The sequence below is a fragment of the Desmodus rotundus genome, chromosome 2 (assembly GCF_022682495.2).
Source record: "Desmodus rotundus isolate HL8 chromosome 2, HLdesRot8A.1, whole genome shotgun sequence".
NCBI lineage: Eukaryota > Metazoa > Chordata > Mammalia > Chiroptera > Phyllostomidae > Desmodus > Desmodus rotundus.
Genome location: NC_071388.1, coordinates 204,502,847 through 204,519,895, shown reverse-complemented (window position 1 = coordinate 204,519,895; position 17,049 = coordinate 204,502,847). Strand labels below are relative to the sequence as shown.

General features: G+C 52.3%; 1 protein-coding gene across 1 annotated transcript in view; it reads right to left on the bottom strand.

The window, feature by feature from the left end:
- Positions 1-17,049, bottom strand: part of EFHD1 (EF-hand domain family member D1) — a 37,027-nt gene that overhangs the window by 7,839 nt on the left and 12,139 nt on the right. The window contains exons 2-3 of the mRNA XM_024564057.3: positions 7,830-7,977; positions 1,549-1,683 (exon numbers count right to left, since the gene is read on the bottom strand). Coding sequence (XP_024419825.3) covers positions 1,549-1,683; positions 7,830-7,977 — 283 coding nt within the window. The remainder of the gene's footprint in view (positions 1-1,548; positions 1,684-7,829; positions 7,978-17,049) is intronic.

Genomic DNA, 17,049 nt, shown 5'->3' with positions numbered 1-17,049 from the left:
CAGCTGCCTCCTCAGCTGTCAGAGGACGGGAGTGGGGATTCGGGCCTCGGGGGTCCGTGACTCAGCTTCCAGGATGGCACGACGATGACGGGCTGCTTCCCCAAGCACCATCGCAGAGAATTGAGAAGAGAGTCGGGCTCAGGGGCCTGAGCAGGTTGGAATGTGTCACCCGGGACACTCGGCAGTCTGGGCAGACTACGGGAATAAGCCAAAACCACACAAGAGGCAGGTCCCTGCTGGAGTGGAAGGGAGTCCCATCACATGTGAGCGCTCCCCTATGGAGTGCTCACGGTGAGCCAGGTCCTGGCTCAACATTTCCTGTAGATGTGATCTCATGTAATCCTCATGGTAACCCCATTATCACCACCATTGTACAGAGGAGGAAACTGAGGCACAAACGGGTAACAGGAGGAGGCAGACTCTGAAACCAGGCAGCCTCACCCAATGCGCTCCAGGGCTGTGGTGGACAGGGGACTGGGAGGGCTCTCCTGATCTCTCTTTCTGCAGGTGGGCTCCACACGGGTGAAAATGACAGTTCCCAGAGTGGGGCGGGCTCTCAACAGATGCACCGGGGCTGGATGAACGTGCGAATGGGCGGGAGCACTCAGAAGAGACCCAAGACCATGCCCTGCAGATTCAGTCCCAACCCCCAGCCACTGTCCAAGGAGCGAATCTGGGGCAAGCCGCCGAGGCTCCCTCCCCTGGCCTCATTATTCACTTGGCTACACACAGGCATATAAGATGCAAGCAAGGAGGTGGCCGTCCAAGCAACTCAACTGTGGTTTGGGGTAGGGAGGAATTCTTCAGGGAAGTTTGGAGCAAGAGTCGGTCTGGGCCCCGGTTGGGTGGCCCAGTTGGTTGGAGCGTCATCCTCTGCACCAAAAGGTTCGGGTTCAATTCCTGGTCTGGGCACATATCTAGGTAGCAGGTTCAATTCCTGGACGGGAAACTTACTGGAGCCAACTGATCAATATTTCTCTCTCATAAGTATGTTTTTTTTTCTTTTTCCTTCCCTCTCACGCCCACTCTGTCCCACATCAAAAATCAATAAACATATCCTTGGGTGAGGATGTTTAAAAAAAAACACATTAAAAGAAATCAAAAAAAGAAAAAAAAATCACACTGGCTGATATAGCTCAGTGGGTTGAGTGCAGGCCTGCAAACCAAATGGTTGCTGGTTCAATTCCCAGTCAGGGCACATGCCTGGGTTATGGGGCCAGGTCCCCAGTTGGGGACACACGAGGGACAGCCACACATTGGTATTTCTCTCCCTCTCTCCTTCCCTTCCCCCTCTCTAAATAAATAAATAAAATCTTTGAAAAAAAAAAAAGTCAATTGGGAGTGTTGTACCAGCAAACCCGTTCGAATCTGAATCCAGGGTCTGACGCATCTGCCATGCGGCTGCTGTCCTGTTTGGTTTTGATGTGCAGACTGCACCTGACACACTCCCATTTCTGCAATCACACCTCATCTTGCCCTGAGGGAGTTGATGAGACAGTCACTAACTGGGATCTCCAGTTGGGCAGGGTGGAGGGAGGGGCCACCTACCTTGGCTTCAAAGAAGTCCTTGGCACCTTTGACGCCCTCCAGGGCAACATCGATCTCCGACAGCTTTGCCAGGGCCAGCAGCCCACTTTCCTCCTGCAGTTCCCCTGCAGCGGCCTTGTGGAATATGAGCAGGAACTGTGGGGAAAGGTCAACATCGCTGAGAGATTGACGGCCATCCCCTCGGCCCCCACTAGCATCGTTATTGCCAAGTCTATAAAAAAAGCGTGGAAATGTGTACGTGTGCCCATTATTTTTTTTCCTTTTCACATGGTCAAAAATGCACACACACCCCTTTTCTCACAAGGATGTAGGGGCATGGGCTCCCTGATTATCTGGTGGATGAGAGTGTAAACTTTAATTCAAATTCTTAGGAGGGCCCTTTGGAAATATTTACCCGCAATGAAATGCTTTCACCCTTCCGACCATCAGTTCCACTGCTGGGCATCTATTCTTCAAAAAAATCTACACAATCCTTTCAGATGCATTTTCTATTAAAGCAAAACATTGGCAATGCCTTCATAGCCATGAAGAAAAAGTCCAACAGGGCCTGTATGTACTATTTTTTTAAACTAAATAATTTCATATTTTGATGTTTTCAAGCAGTCCTAGTTTCTGTTTGTGTCCCATTTTCCATTAGATTGTTCACCCTTCTTAGCGTTTTCTAAGAAATCCTTACAGATATGTTTCAAGTACTTTAACTCTGTCTCTCTTCCTTTGTTTATGGTACTTTTTGACTTTGAAAATTTTTACATAAAATCCATCAATCTTCTTATTTTTTCCTCACCAGTGTTACGCTTAGAAAAACCTTCCTCGCCACCAAGGTTATAGAAACAATCGCCTATGTTGTTGTCTACTGTTTTTATGACTTCTTTTTTTTAACATGTAAATATTTAATCTCTGAAATTTATTCTGCTCGGTCATGTGATGTTGATCATTAACCTTATTTTCCTCCAAACAGTTAGTTAGTAATCCCCCCGTCATTACTGAATAATCCATCTTCTTCCTCCGGATTCAAAGGGTGACCTGAATGAGCTGACCTTCAAAGCCTGAGGCCTCCTCCACAGAATACATTTAAAAATGAGTGAGTAGGCCCAGCTCAGAAGGTCGGTCCTCCCAGCTCTCCGTCTTCCTCCCCCAAGTCAGTTTTATGGCTTTTCACTTCTCTCCTTTAAAGAATTTTTGTGAATTTATTTGTCGAATAACTGCTGTCCAACTTCTAGAACTTATTTTTCCATTTGGAAAGAGTATGGATTATGCATTCCAAGTCAACATAGAAAGAGGCTTTTCCAGGTTTTCGAGTGCTCCCTAAAACACAGGGAGATTTCAGGGTTTGGGGTTTTTTTCATGACCATCTTCTCTAGAGAACAGCTTCCCAAGAGAAAAGACATTAGTCACTGAAAGCAGAGTGACAGGTAAAACGCCTTCAACGAGTTCTCCAGATTCCCCCGGGGGCTCTTTTACCGCCAGGGCTGTTAATCTCCGGAGGGAAGTGGCCTCCACTAAGTCAAAAGTCTCAGCCTGCACACCCCCCCCAAACCCTGCTGATAAAGCTTTCTTTGTAATTCCTGTTTGGGGGTTCTGACTCCCCCGTGGGCATTGCCAGACGCAAAGCAAGGGATGAATCAGGATGTCAAGGGTGCGTAGCAGGGTTGCCTTGCGCTGTGGAGGCCACTGGTTGGCTGGGCAGCAATGCCACGTTCACCACCTGCAGCTTCCAGCTCTCTCACTAGAGGCCGGCAGAGACTCTGCTGGCTGCAGGTTGTCAGAGGCAGAACACTGGCTCCAAAGAAGTCTTGGAAGACATTAAACATACTTGTATTAAAGGTATAGATGCCATTGGCTTTATCAAATGCTGAATATAAAGCCACCCCAGTGTTTCACTTTCTATGTCTGAGAATCAAGTCCACGTACAGGGTGGGGCAACTGTTTCAGTTGTGAGTACGCAAAACAGTGTACTCTTGTATGAACGACGGTACCGCTTTTCGTATGAGTAACTGCATTCCTGCTTTTGCCCCACCTGGTATAAAAGGAATGTATTTAACTAATTTTTAAAAAAAAATACATACATATTGGCTATGAAAAGTAAAAGAAACGAGCTGTTGAAGGAGGTGGGACTCCCAAGGGGCACGTGGGGACGACTGTGGTCGGGCTGTCACAGAAGAGACTGAAGCAGCGAACACTCGGTGCCATGAACGTGAGCCTCGCGAGGAGGGACGGAGTGAGGTGCCGTCCCTCGGTGCCCTGCCTGTCTTTACGGTATTTAGTTACAGAAGCCGCCCCTATTGCACCTCCCCCACACATACACACGTGTTGCTCTGTAAGGCAAACACGAAAGCAGGTCACCCCTCCACTCCAGCTGTTCCCCTGGGCCCAGGGAGGCAGCCCAGGAAAGAGAGACCACGGCCCCCAGCCTAGCAACAACCCAGGTGACCGTGCAGGGGGGTGTGTCACACCCATAGCGGAGATGACAATGTTCCTCTGTGTTTACAGAATGGCTTCAGTGGTCCCTCGTGGAACTTTTCCCAGAGAATATCCAGGCCTGGCCTCCTGCATTCACTCTGCCAGCTCAGCAGATGACCAGCGGGAGCCCTGTCACTTTAACTTTGGGGCTCGCCACCCCAGCCAGTTAAAAAAGGAAAAACGTCCAGCTCAGCCTGAAAGTGTTCAGCCTTCCACAAAGCATGCCAGCCATTCCCATTTAGTTTTCTTGCAATCACCAACCCTTGAATGATAATTCCTCCAACCGCCCAGCCATGTCTTCCTATTTATAGTCCACCAAGACTGGTGTATTGTGGGGAATTGGAACGTGTCCGAGCCGAGACTATGAGCAAAGAGCAGGGAGCGATGGAGAAGCTGAAAACAAAGAAACAGAGCGAAACTGCCAAAGCTAAAAGTAATTTCAGAAACCAGCTATCAAATGCTTCTGATAAATTTAGGAAATGTTTAATTTCATGGCTTTAACTAAAGATGCAGACACGTCCCGCGTATTATTAGTTAGAACCCTTAGATTGTAAGTAACAGAAACAAACTTGGCTTAAGCACAAAGGAGGTAGTCATTATATAAAAGGATGTCTCGAACAAACCCAAGGTCAATGCACAGTGACCTGGGAGAGGGTGGGACTTGGAAGAGGAAATGCTCTTGCAACTGTCGGTGATGTTCCCTCTCCGGCTCTCGTCTGGTCCACATGGTAGCAACAGCCACCCCACACTGAGTTATTCTTCCAGGAACAGCCACCTGCCCAGCCAGCTGACTTAGACTTGCCAGGGTCCAGCCGTGGTCAGGCGGCCAGCCCAGCACAGCCAGAGCTGCCAGGACACACCTTAGGGAGACTTCATTGGGAAGAGGGAACGGGACCCACAGTTCCCAGGTATACAGACAACCCATTACCCAACCTTTGCGTAAAAGCACTGCATGGCTGGCCGGGCAGTTCTGCTTTGAGACAGATGTAATGGAATTAATTAGGAGGGGTACAAGAAGAAGAGAGCAGGAGGTTAAGGTTCTGTTGTCTGAACGAGGTGGGGGGTGCCTGGAATTGGGGTCTATGTCACTAGAGCTATGGAGGTGGGGCTGCTAGCTTTGGTCCACCTGTACGAGTTCTCCTACCTGTCTGTGCACGCACAAAACCATACATGCAAATACTCACGTTTTACATGCAGTTTAGTCATCTCCTTTTGTCCGTACTTTTTACATTGTCAACAACTGCTCCCTGGCTGTGAAACACCGTGGCATGTCATCACTTTACATGGTTCCATGTATGCCATTTCTAAAATGCCGCCAGTGCACGTGCATTATTGTTCATGGTGGGAAAAGAAATGGGTTAAGAGAAAACCCAATTTCCTTGTATGCTGTGTGATGATGGTGGGGCTGTTGACCATGGTGCCCTGCAGCACATGACCTGAGCTTAGCCAATCACAGTCCCCTGAATGCATTGATTGGTCCAGGAGGTGGGCATGCATCCCTAGTAGGGTCCATCGGAGGCTGTCCTCTGGAAGTGGTATGGACTCTGGGATAAAGAGGCCCTCTCTTCGCTGGGGCTGCTAACCTGGGGCACTGGACCTGGAGCTGCCGGCAGCCATCGGGCAGGCCTTGCTACAATCCAACGTGTGCAAGGGGGGGGACACAGAGCAAAAGCACAGCCAAGATGTCAAGACACGGCAAGAGGAAGACCCTGGATTTCTTGCACTTAAAGCATTTCTTCTTCTTCATCTCCCAGGTGTGTGAGCCAACTGCGGTTTGATTTTTCTCATCGATGTTAGCTGGCATTCGTTTTCCATCACTTACAACCAAGAGCTCTAACTGACACAGGCACAGGAAGAGACCTTGGTCCTCCCCGCAGCCCCAAGGGAAAGCTGTTAACATCTGCGCTTTAGGACAGAAAACCTGAGGCTCAGAAGGAAGATAACGCGCCGTAATTCGGCAGCTTGTGTGAGACCGAGGTCCGACTACAAGCCCCCTTCCATTGCACGAGCACAGTGTGGTGATGACGGATGTGACCACTCTACTGGGTGCAACCGCTGGAGGCGGGACCACATGGGGCTCTGAACGCGAATGTCACTGAGCTCTGTAGGCAGGTTGAAGACCCACCACGGAACCCTTGGAGCTGTCTGAGCCTCTGCTGTCCACCATCTGGGGGTGATGACCAAGCCAGCAGCTCCCAGAAGCTAACCAAGCATGTTGGACTCTGAAAGGAATACATTTGGGGGGCCCTTGTGTCAAACTCAGGGGAAGGATTGTGTTCGCTCAGCTGGTGACTTGCACAGACCTCTCAACACCCTCTCGATTTCTGTTCCCGAGATCACAGCTTTGCCACAGACCCTCCTTCCCCAGCGCTGCCTCCAAAGCTTCACCAAGGCCAAAGCTTTTACCTTCTACTCCCCAGGGGCCTGTAGGTTGGAAAAAGCCAGGGCTCAGCCCCAAGCACACATGATCTTCAGGAACCAAATGACGGGTGAGGGCACCAGAGGGACAGCTGGGGAGGCGACCTCAGCGAGTGACAACGGGAGGCCGCATGGCGCAGAGGCTGTGACCCAGGCCCAGACCTAAGCTGGGGCCTGATTCCAGGACAATATGACCTTTGTGGTCCTCTGGCCCCCAGCTCTGAAATGAGAAGCCTGGTCTAGATTATCTTAGTTGCCAAAGTCACGCCCAGCACAGCTATTCCATGGCCATGGTCTCCATGTCTGTCAGTTCAGGGGAGAAAGAGACGGGAGAATCTGGAGGTGATCTGTGGGCAGTGGGAGGCGAGGCCAGTTTCACCACAGCCAGGCAGAGACTCGTGGCTTCCAGTCAGCTGCAGAGACCCTGGGAAGAGCACCCCAAGCCCTATCTAGCCTGGACAGAAGACCAGGACTTGGCTGAAGTCTGGCCATCAGAAAACAGAACACCAGCATTCCACTGTTTCTGGAATAGCCAAGGGTAGACACCAGGGAGAAGGACAGTCCTCTTCACTCTCCGCTCCTGAGGGACCAGCTGAGACGCACCTGAGAGCAGACCACAGCAGCTGGACTGAGGCCCCGCGCCTTCAGCCTGGAAGTTGTCCCCAAGTTACTCTAACACCAGCCACACTGACGCATCTATAGGCCTTTCAGTAAAACTCAGACACGTAAGGCACGGCCTTGCCTTTCTTCTGGGGCCGCATCCTCACCACGGAAGAAACCACCTGGCCTTGGAACTTTTCTCCCAAAACAGAGATGGTCTTATCACCCACGGGGGATCCTAGGGGCTGAAAAAGTGTGAATCTATGGGCACACTCTCAGGGATATATCTTACTTACAAAATTCTGCTGGCGGTTTCAGGTTTCAATGGCCAAAAGGCCCATTCTTGGACTGCTTGGGGGAGGTGTCCACAGGTACAGGGTAAGACCCTGTGTTTAATTGCTTTTTTTTTTTTTTTTTTACTATTTTTAAATGCTTACTATAAAAATGAAACGTTTTCGTATATAAAAAGTATAAAATTATAAAACCACCAAAACTTTGCACCCACAAATATCTACTATGAATACTTTGGGGACCATCCTTCCAGATTTTTCAGTACATACATGGTTTTACCTAAGTGAGATTATCTGACCCACACTGCCTTTCAGTCTGCTTTCTGGGCCTTTCCCCCGGCAGAGCTGAGGTTCACCAGCCCCTTAAACCATTTAGAGAAACAGAACTGTGGGTTAAATATCCAAACAGCATTCCAGAGAGGCCAAAGCCATTTGTACTCCAGGGGACTATAAATGTAGGGTCCTCTCGGGGACACTGCCCCCCACAGGCTCAGGACAGCGGGACACAGGTACCTCACGGAAGCTGAGCTTGCCGTCGAAATCCTCGTCCACCTCCTTGATCATGCTCTTCAGACCCAGGTGGGTCTGGGGGGCCCCCAGCTTCTCCATCATCAGCTTCAGCTCCATCAGGTCAATGAAGCCATCCCGGCCGGAGTCGTACCTGCGGGGTCAAAGGAAGGAGACTGATGAGGGATGGCACAGCCAGGGCAAGGGGACACTTGTCACTCTCCCACACAGTGAGTCTTTGGCCTCATTTATTGAAAAACGACTCAAATACCTCCTGTTTGCAGCATCCTGACTGCCACATCAGAGGGGACTCACCCCCTCTCCTCCAGACACCTCTGGGCTCTGCGTACTACGATTCCAAGCGCATCTTGTGCTACGTGTTTGTTTTCGTGTCTTATCCCCATAACGGCGTTTTCTCACAGACTCTGTGGCCTCCTTCCTTCCAGTCCGTCTGATTTCCTGCTACCCAGAGCGCCCTTGTGGCTGAGGTACGAACCCCTCACTTTAAAAAACAAATCCGTTCATAATCACCAAAGGGTGGAAACAACCCACGTGTCCACTGACGAACGAATGGATGAGCAGAATGTGGTATGTCCATACAACGCATTTATATGATAGAATGTTATTCGCGATGAACAGGAGTGAAATCCATGTTACAATATGGATGAGCCCTGACAACATTATGTCAAGGTTAAAATAAGCCAGACACGAAAGCTGAACCCTGCACAGTTCCATTTACAGAGGCATCCGGAATTCATGGAGACAAAAAGTAGAAGGTGGTTACCAGGGAGTGGGGGAGGGGCGGGGGGGGGAGTTACTGTTCAGTGAGCTAGAGCTTCGGTCTGGGAGGAGAAAAAGGTTCTGGAGACAGAGGGTGGTGATGGTTGCCCCAGAATGTGAATGTACAGCTCATAATTAAGATGATCAGTTTTACATGTGTTTTGCCACTTAAAAAATTAAATAAAGAATCAAATGCAGTTTCTTCACTATCTATCTCACCCTTCCCCCGACCTGGCAATAAATGTCCACCATTGTTGGGAACCACACCACCACCCACGGGGAAATACAGCCCGTAGGCACCAGAAATCTATCTCTGTGGGCTGGTGGTATTGTGAGGCTCACATGGTTGGCCTGGAGATGAGGCCCGCTCTCCCCAATGGGCTCTGTTCCAGCCAGTGTGGCCGACTGATGCCATGCCCCCCACCCAGAACACACCACCCATGCGCCCCTGACTCTCTGCAGCGGCCTTTCTATACGCCAGAGCTCAGGGAGCTGCCCCCTTCCTCCTGGGCTCTCCAACAGCACCCACTGTCTGGCCCCCTCTGGCACTCAGTGACGTCACCTCCCGCCGCAGGGCATTTTCTAACCCCAGCTGCTTCGGCTCTCATGAGCATGGCCCCCTTGCCTGGAAGAAGCACAGTGCAAGATGCTAAAGGATGCAGAGGAGACCCCTGGATCTGTTGGCGAGCTCCGAGGACCCTGAGGGACAACACTGGTGTTCCGGGTCTGGAAACAAGCAAGGCGCTCCCGAGTTTCCAGGAAGCGGGCGGAGTGTATGGACCACAGATGGACCAGTCCCGCATCTAGTGCTCCCGGGGGCCGTTTGTGAGCACTTAGAGAAGGAAGCAGGGATGCCGAGAGTTCACTAAAAATAGTCCAGGGAAGGGCCATATTTACTTGGCCTTTACTTCTTTTTAAAATAACAGCCTTATTGGGCTATAACATGCAGATCATAAAATTCATTCTTTTAATGTCCACAATTCATGGTTTTAGCATACTCACAAGGCTGTGCAGCCATCATCACTCCTCAATCCCAGAACACTCTCACCACCCCAAAAGAAATCTGTACAGCTGTTCCCCACTCTCCTCTCTCCCACCCCACCTCCCAGGAACTGCCAGCTTGTTTTCTGCTTCTCTGCGTTTGCCTGTTCTGGACGTTTCACGTACATGGAATTGCACCATACATGGCCCTTTGTGTCCAGCTCCTTTCACTGAGCACACTGTGTGCCAGGTTCACCCATACATCGGAATGTAGCATATATCAACCAGTACTTTATCCCTTTTTATTTATTGCCCTAAAATGCCGTGCTGGGTAAACATGCTGTATTTTATTTCTCCATTCGTCAGTCAGTAAACGTTTGCGTAGTTTTCACCTTTGGCTGTTATGAACGATGCTGCTATAGCACTCACGTACACGTTTCTGGGTAGACGTGAATTTTCTTTCCCGTGGGTACGTATCCAAGAGTGGAATTGCTGGGTCATACGCTCATTGGCTTTGGAAACAAGATTTTCAGGCTGGTCCAACAGACAGCCATGGCTGACCTGTAATCTCTGCCGGAGTGAGCCAGGCCCCTCTGTTAGGCTTCTGAGGAAAGATAAGCAGGCGTAGATGCCTGTACAATTAGGTGGACTGGCTGGTAGTTGTAGGTCAACCTAGGAAGGGTGCCAGCTATCAAAGTTGCTGGTGACACAAACTTGGGGCAGAAGCCAGGCCCAAAAGATGTCAGCAAGCTGGTGATGTCCGGGGGTAAAACAGAACAAGGAAGAACGCAAGGTCCTGAACATAGAATCACCATATAATCCAGCGATCCCACTTCTGGGTATAACTCCAAAAGGATTGAAAGCAGGGCCTTGAACGTGTTCGTGGCCACATTCTTCACAACAGTCCAAAGTGAAAACGACCCAAGTGCCCTCTGATGGGTGAATAGACGAACAAAATGTGGTGTGTACTTACAGGGGAATGTGATTCGGCTTTAAGAGAGAAGACTCTGGCACGTGGACAAATACTGTATGATTCCACTTACATGAGGTACCCGGAAGAGTCAGAGTCACAGAGACAGAGCAGAACGGTGGTGGGGAGGGAGAAGGGGGCGCTATTATTTTGTCATTACTGTTGACTGAGTTCCAGTTTTGCAGGATGAAAAGAGCCCTGGAGACGGAGGTGGTGATGGCTGCACAGGGATGTAAACGCACCTAATGCCAGCGCACTGGACTCGTCAAAGTGTGTAAGATAGTAAAATGTAGACCTTGTCGCCGTTTTTTAAAAAAGGCAAGGTCCCGAAACTAGGCCCCCCGAACCCGTGTCTCCAGCATAGGTTTGAGGGACAGAGGTTAGGGGCCTGTGTGAGGGCACGTGGGGGTTTGCGGGACTGCGGGGAGGGGGGGGGGGCGCAAAAACCCTCAGGGGAAAGTCGTGAAGGCAAGGACGAAAAGTTCCAAATCCTGGACAAAGGGGGTTCACAGTCCAGCCCCCGACAGTCTGCTCCCCTCTGGGCTGACCCTACACACGGGGGGACATGGGCCTGGTCCGTGGGGAGCACCCAGGAAGGTGAATGGCTCTAAGACCCCCACCAGGACTACAGTAGAAGGAACTGGGAATATCTGGCCCCGGGAAGCAGAGAGCTGTCTTCAAATTACACGCTTACACTTCCCGGGAACCTTCCCAGAGGCCAGCCAGCACAGGGCCTGTGCGTGGACAGCACAGGGACGGCTTTAGCCAACATGAGGAAGAGCTTTCTGGCAAAAACAGAAGACTAGAAGGAGACATGAGAAAGGAGAGCTCTTACAAATAGGCCGCAGGGACAGTCTCCATTACAGGGAGTCAGTCTTAGTCAAAGTAAACAGGCTTCTTTGGTGTGGAACTTTCCAGAGACTTCCATGCGGTCATGTGTCTGAGACACACCGGAGAGAAACAGCACACAGACGTGCCTGACCACCCAGGTCTGCGCGTCCAGGGAATTTCCACACAAGGAGGTGCGCCTGGCAACCTGGTGTTCCAGGGAGCACACTTTGGGAAACACGTCTCTGGGACATTCCAGAAGGGTAGCCAGTTAAGCGAGCATGACAGCCGCCTCCCTGTGGAAATCAGACGAAACATCCTCCACAGCGCGCAGTGCCCAGTCCAGCAAGCTTTGCCGAGGAGGACGGAGAGAGGAAGGGTGGTGCGTTCAAGGGGGTGGGGCAGACACCAAGAGGGCTACGGTCTGAACACAGGAAAGAAAGGACGGAAAGAGAAGGCAGGAAGGGAGCGGCTACAAAGCTTAGGTGAAAAGACTGGGGAGGGCCCAGGAAGAGGAGGTAAACTGGGGCGAGGATGGAGATAAGGAAGGTTAGGGAACAAGGCAGGAATCTGTCCTCATGGGGGGGGGGGTGTGGGTGGAGGGACCAGGGTTCCTGTCACCCCACCTGGAGGGACAAGGCTGCCCCAGCACAAAGAGGGTGTGGATCGGAGACATTACTTCTTGTATTTCTCATCTGGGCTTCTGGTTGAGAGGAGTCCAGAAAGTTTAGGAAATGTTTCTTTTAGGCCCTCAAGCCTGCAACATTCTCCAGGCCTATGTCAGAAAGGGCCTTGGCCAAGCCTAGGAACAGGTTAAAGGGTTTGCAGTTTCTTTAACTGGGCAGGAAAGTTTGGCTGGACCACTGTTTCCTGCCTGGAAGCAGAAGCCTACCACCCGGGGGGCAGATCCCAGACAGAGAAAGGCACCAAAGCTGCAGCTGGGGCAGCCCCCTTGGTGTCCTGCCGGGAGCCACCAGCTTGGCACAGGAATAGACGGGGTATACACAAAGAGGGGACATCTCCGAGGCCAAGAAAGACAGGGAAGAAAGGGGTCAAGAGCCAGCCACCACCTTCACTCCTAGGGACTCAGCAGAGGCGGCTTTCCCGTGCTCCTGCTGGAAGCACGGGCCAAGTGCCATCTCTGTAAGTCCTGGCAGGACTATAAAGCAGCCACATCGGTGGCATCTGTGTCCCTCCCTGTGGAGCTGGGATTGAGAATTCAAACCGTCTGTGAGGGTTTGTCCGCAGTCCGTTCCTTCAGGGCCAGCATTTGTAAGAGAGGCAGGAGAACCTCCCCCTCGCCATCTTGCTGCTTGCTCTGCTCTTGTCAAAGCGCCTGGGACTACAGATGTGCGAGGTGCGCACAGTGGGATTCCCAGCGCCCAGTAACCAAAACCGGCCTGTTCTGCAGTTCACAACCCATTGTCTCGCATACTAGTCCCCTTCATCTGACAAGCCCTGTGAAGAATTAATAATAGCTGTCTGCATTTGTCGTTTTATTGAGAGCTTACTGCAGGTCAGGCCCTGTGCTAACTCACCTCACTTAAATCCACAGTGCTGTGAAGTGGTAGTTACTCACCCCACCACACAGACGTGACCGCCGAGGTAGGCAGCAAAGCCAACTCCTGTGGACCAGAACGAACCTGGGAACTCCCAAGCAGGAGCTTGGCTTTCCATGGGTGCAGGGAATGCAAGAACGGTCATTGACTGGGTTCATACTACATGCCCTTCAACTCAGTGGGGGGCTGTGGGGGGCACAGGGCGTTCTGGAGGCACCAAATGAACAGACTACTGCTATAACTATGAGATTTACACCTTTTACAATGTATCTCTGGAGACTTCGGCAGAAATGCTGGGAGCCATGCTGCTGAGTGCAGTAGATGCTGATTTTGGTCTTAGAGCACCCTGCTTTGGGCTGCCCAGATGTGCAAAGTCACTCTCATCTGTGGCCAAGACAATGCTGGTGCTGCCATCTTGCAAACGTTTGGACAAAGTCTCACCAGCCAAGCTCTTCACATAAACTGTAACTGATTTAAACCCCAACACTCCTCTGAGGGGGATAGTACTATTTGGCTGATGAAGAAACTGGGCCCATCAAAGTCAACCAGTCCAAGGTCATGAGGCAGAGTGAGGTGAACAAGGAGAACCTCCATCAGGACGCCTGAGCCTGCAGCCCAACCCTGAGGCTGGGAGACATGGCCACCAGAGGTAGATTCTGGGATAGGAAGATTCGATACCAGGTCGCCTACCCCCTCGCCCCAGTGATGGTTAACCAAGACAGAGACAGGTTAGCCAAAGCTAAGGCAGAGAGAAGTTTGCTGGGAAGTCAGGGGTCAAAACGGTAAAGGCCTTTCTGAAGGCTGTAAGACTTCCTACATCAGCACCACATCCTGTGGTAGGCGTGGCTGCAGGCCCCCGAGCAGAGGTGCCACGGGCTGGCCCAGGGGGTAAAGGATCATCTTCTTCAAGGCATTCAGAGCCCCTCTCCCCAAACAACTGCAGTGGGGAAGCCCCTTTAGACAAGGCCGTCTGCAAACCGCAGATCTTACTCCAAGCTGCTGGGCCTGTGGGAAAGGTGAATGCAATTGGATATGTTGTCTTTATTCTAGAAAACCCTTTTACTGTCTGCCCCCAAGGAAATGCTATCACCTTCCGGGCAACTTGGAATCCAGCCCTGAGAAAAAGGACCAGCACCTAGAACAGCCTGCCCAGGTTGCGCCCACCTGCACTGCCCAGCTGGCAGGGCCATCTGCCAGGCATCTCCCCCTAGAGACAGACAGCACTTCCCAGCGCTGGGATGTGGGACCAGGTCCCAGGGGAGCCCAGAAGGGGAAGGCCTGGAGAAGGAGGGGTCCACCTGGTGAGGCCCCGCAGGGTCCCAGTCCTCAGCCTCTCTGGGGCTCGCTCTCTCTCTCTGCAAGCCTGGCCTCAACCTGCATTCACACCAACCCCCCACCCCCATGTCAAACCATCAAACTACAGGGTCCTACAGAAGGAAGGCCTGCTTGAGTGTGGTTGGTAGGGTAATAATATGGGTGTAATAACTTATTGCTCTAATTTGAATAATTCACCTAAAACGTCATATGGTGTGCTTGAGTGTGATATTGGTATGTTACAGAATTACATGCTTATGATTTTGTAATAAAAGATTTTGCAATAAAAAGGGGCATTATTTGCCAGACCCTGTATGTTCTTTTCCTCCCTGTAGTTTACACCTTTTGACTGCCTGCAGGCATACTGGAGTTCCCTTAAGCCCTTGCCTGCCCATTACGAACATCTTAGCTCCTTCTTTCTGATAATTTAAATTTTAACTCAGATTTCTCACATTAAAGACAACCCGGGTTATTGAGGAAAAACCACGCGCAGTCCCCAGACCCCGCTCCCTTGTGATCTTTTCCCACGTTTTTGCTTTAAAATGTCCTCAGTCCCTGTCATATTTGTACTCCCCAGGATTTGTCAGGGAGACTCAGGTCCCCATCGGACCCCTGGAGGTGTTCCTGCAGACATAGCCCAGGGTTCAAGTCCAGCCCTCCCACTCACTGGGGAAAGGCCTAAGCTGGGGGGCACTGAGAGGCCAGCTGCACCTGCAGGGTAGGAGAGACCACTGGAGACAGCACGCCTGCACAGCCCGCACCCAGGCAGCCCGCAGCCAAGGAGCAGAGGGGGCTGTTTCTAAAAGCAGCGCCTATAGGCAGCCTCGAACAGGATGCAAACAGCTTCCAGGGATCCTGCTCTGAACAGCTGCCCACACCCAGCCGGGCCTCAAGTTCCACTGCCTTGGCATTCTGCGGGGAGCCCACATCCACAGCTTGCTGTGGCCCGTGGTGCTGAATCCCCCCACGAGCCCAGCCTGTCCAATGTGGGCGGGGCAGGTCTCCTTGGGAGGGCTCACTCCTACGGATTGGGGCCAGCGCTGGCTGGTGGGATGGGGTGAGGGGGGACAGGCTGAGGTCTCTGAACACAGGGCCCACATCTGTGGGTACCCATGACCTGGGAAAGCTCCTGCCGGGCCTGGCCAGAGGGGCCCCACTGGTGCCTAATCCTCACCCCACCAAAAGCTCACTAGTGAGGGGGCAAGGGCCAGTCTCCAGGCTCTGCTTGGAGCTGTTCCCTCCTCTTTCCATGAACCACTTCCCCCTCGGCTTCCACTGGGCCGAGCCCCTGGGTTTTCTTGGTTTTCACTGCACCAGAATAATCTTGCCTCAAAGGAAGAAAGAAGCCGCTGGCCTTTGTCTGCCTGTGGCTCAGCCATCAGAAACTCCCCAGGGATCCCTCAGAGGAGGGCTCTTAGGAGAATGGCAGTGCCCCAGAAAATGCCTCAGTGTTGGGGGGATTGTCCCCACCTCAGACCCTACCAGAGCATCGGAGTACCCCGCTTTTCTTTAGAAAGGCCTTGTACGGGAGCCATGCATCCCAAACAGGTAGGGGCTGGCCGGACCAGCTCAGCCAGAGATGGCTAGAAATGCACTCTCAGGCCCTGCCCCAGACCTGCTGGATCAGAGCTGCACTTGTATGAGGCTCCCTGCGGGGCCCAGGCTCTTTCGAGCAGGAGGAAGGCACTGAGCCAGGCTATCCCCAGAGCAGGTGGCCTTTTCCGGGGTCCTCCCCCTTCTTCCTGTGAGTGTCCCCAATGGGGCCCAGCTACATGAACCTCAGGGCTCCTCCCCAAGGTCACAGGCAGGACTGCCCTTCCTCCTCCAGTCCCCCCTGGCTGCCGGTTCTCTGAGGTTCTGGTTTCCTCGCCTTTGTGGGGACCCTCCCCAGCTGTCAGATAGTCTGCTGCAGGCTGGGAATCCAGATCTGCGAGTGTCACCACTGCAGGCAAAGTGAGGGTCTGCAGGCTCTGAGAAGGCAGGGGGCTCGGAGGAGTTGGATATGAAAGCCTGAGCCCAAAGCCTTTGATTTCCAATCTGCCTGCTCGCATGAGCTCCATTCACTCTCTCACTCCCCACCTGGCTCCCGGCTACCTGCGCCTCTCCTCTCGGGAGCAGAAGGAAAGCACAAAGGCCAGTCCCAGGGGGCGGGAGGGGTACAAAGAGACTGTTGAGCTGTGATAAGGCCGGAGCTTGGGCAGAGCCAGAGTGGAAGGAGGCGGCTGGGACAGAGGAGCAAACGTGCTGAGAGGGAGCCCCCCTCGCCAGTCCAGTCCAGAGGGGTCAGGTGTCCCAGAAGGGGTCACGGGCCCACTCCCACAAAGCATTCTGGGAGAGTGGTGTCTGCCTAAAAGCAACAGGAGGCGACCCCCAAAGAGTTTGGGGCAGAGATGTGAATCAGATAGCTGTTTCGGAAAGACCGCTCAGCTCAGTGTGCAGGATGGATTTTTCTGGGGGGCGTGGGGTGAACAGACTAAGGCAGGTGCCCAGGTGGGGGGCGCACATAGTCCTAGCCATAGAGGGACACAGGGGGCAATGGTGAGGCGGGGGTGGCCCTGGGCACAGGTGAACACCAGCTTCATCTGTTCTGTGACAGAACCGTGCCGTGGGGGCTCGCTTCTGGCCAGTTCCTTCCTTTTCTGGTAAAAGCCAACCTCTTGGCAGGCTGCAGGAGACCAGTGGAGTTTAAGTCCCACCCCCACCCTCAACCACAGTGCCCTATAGTTCCATACACCACACACAGCGTCTGAAAGTTCATAAAGAAAAGTGGGGGTACAGCTGAGGGTGCATCCCC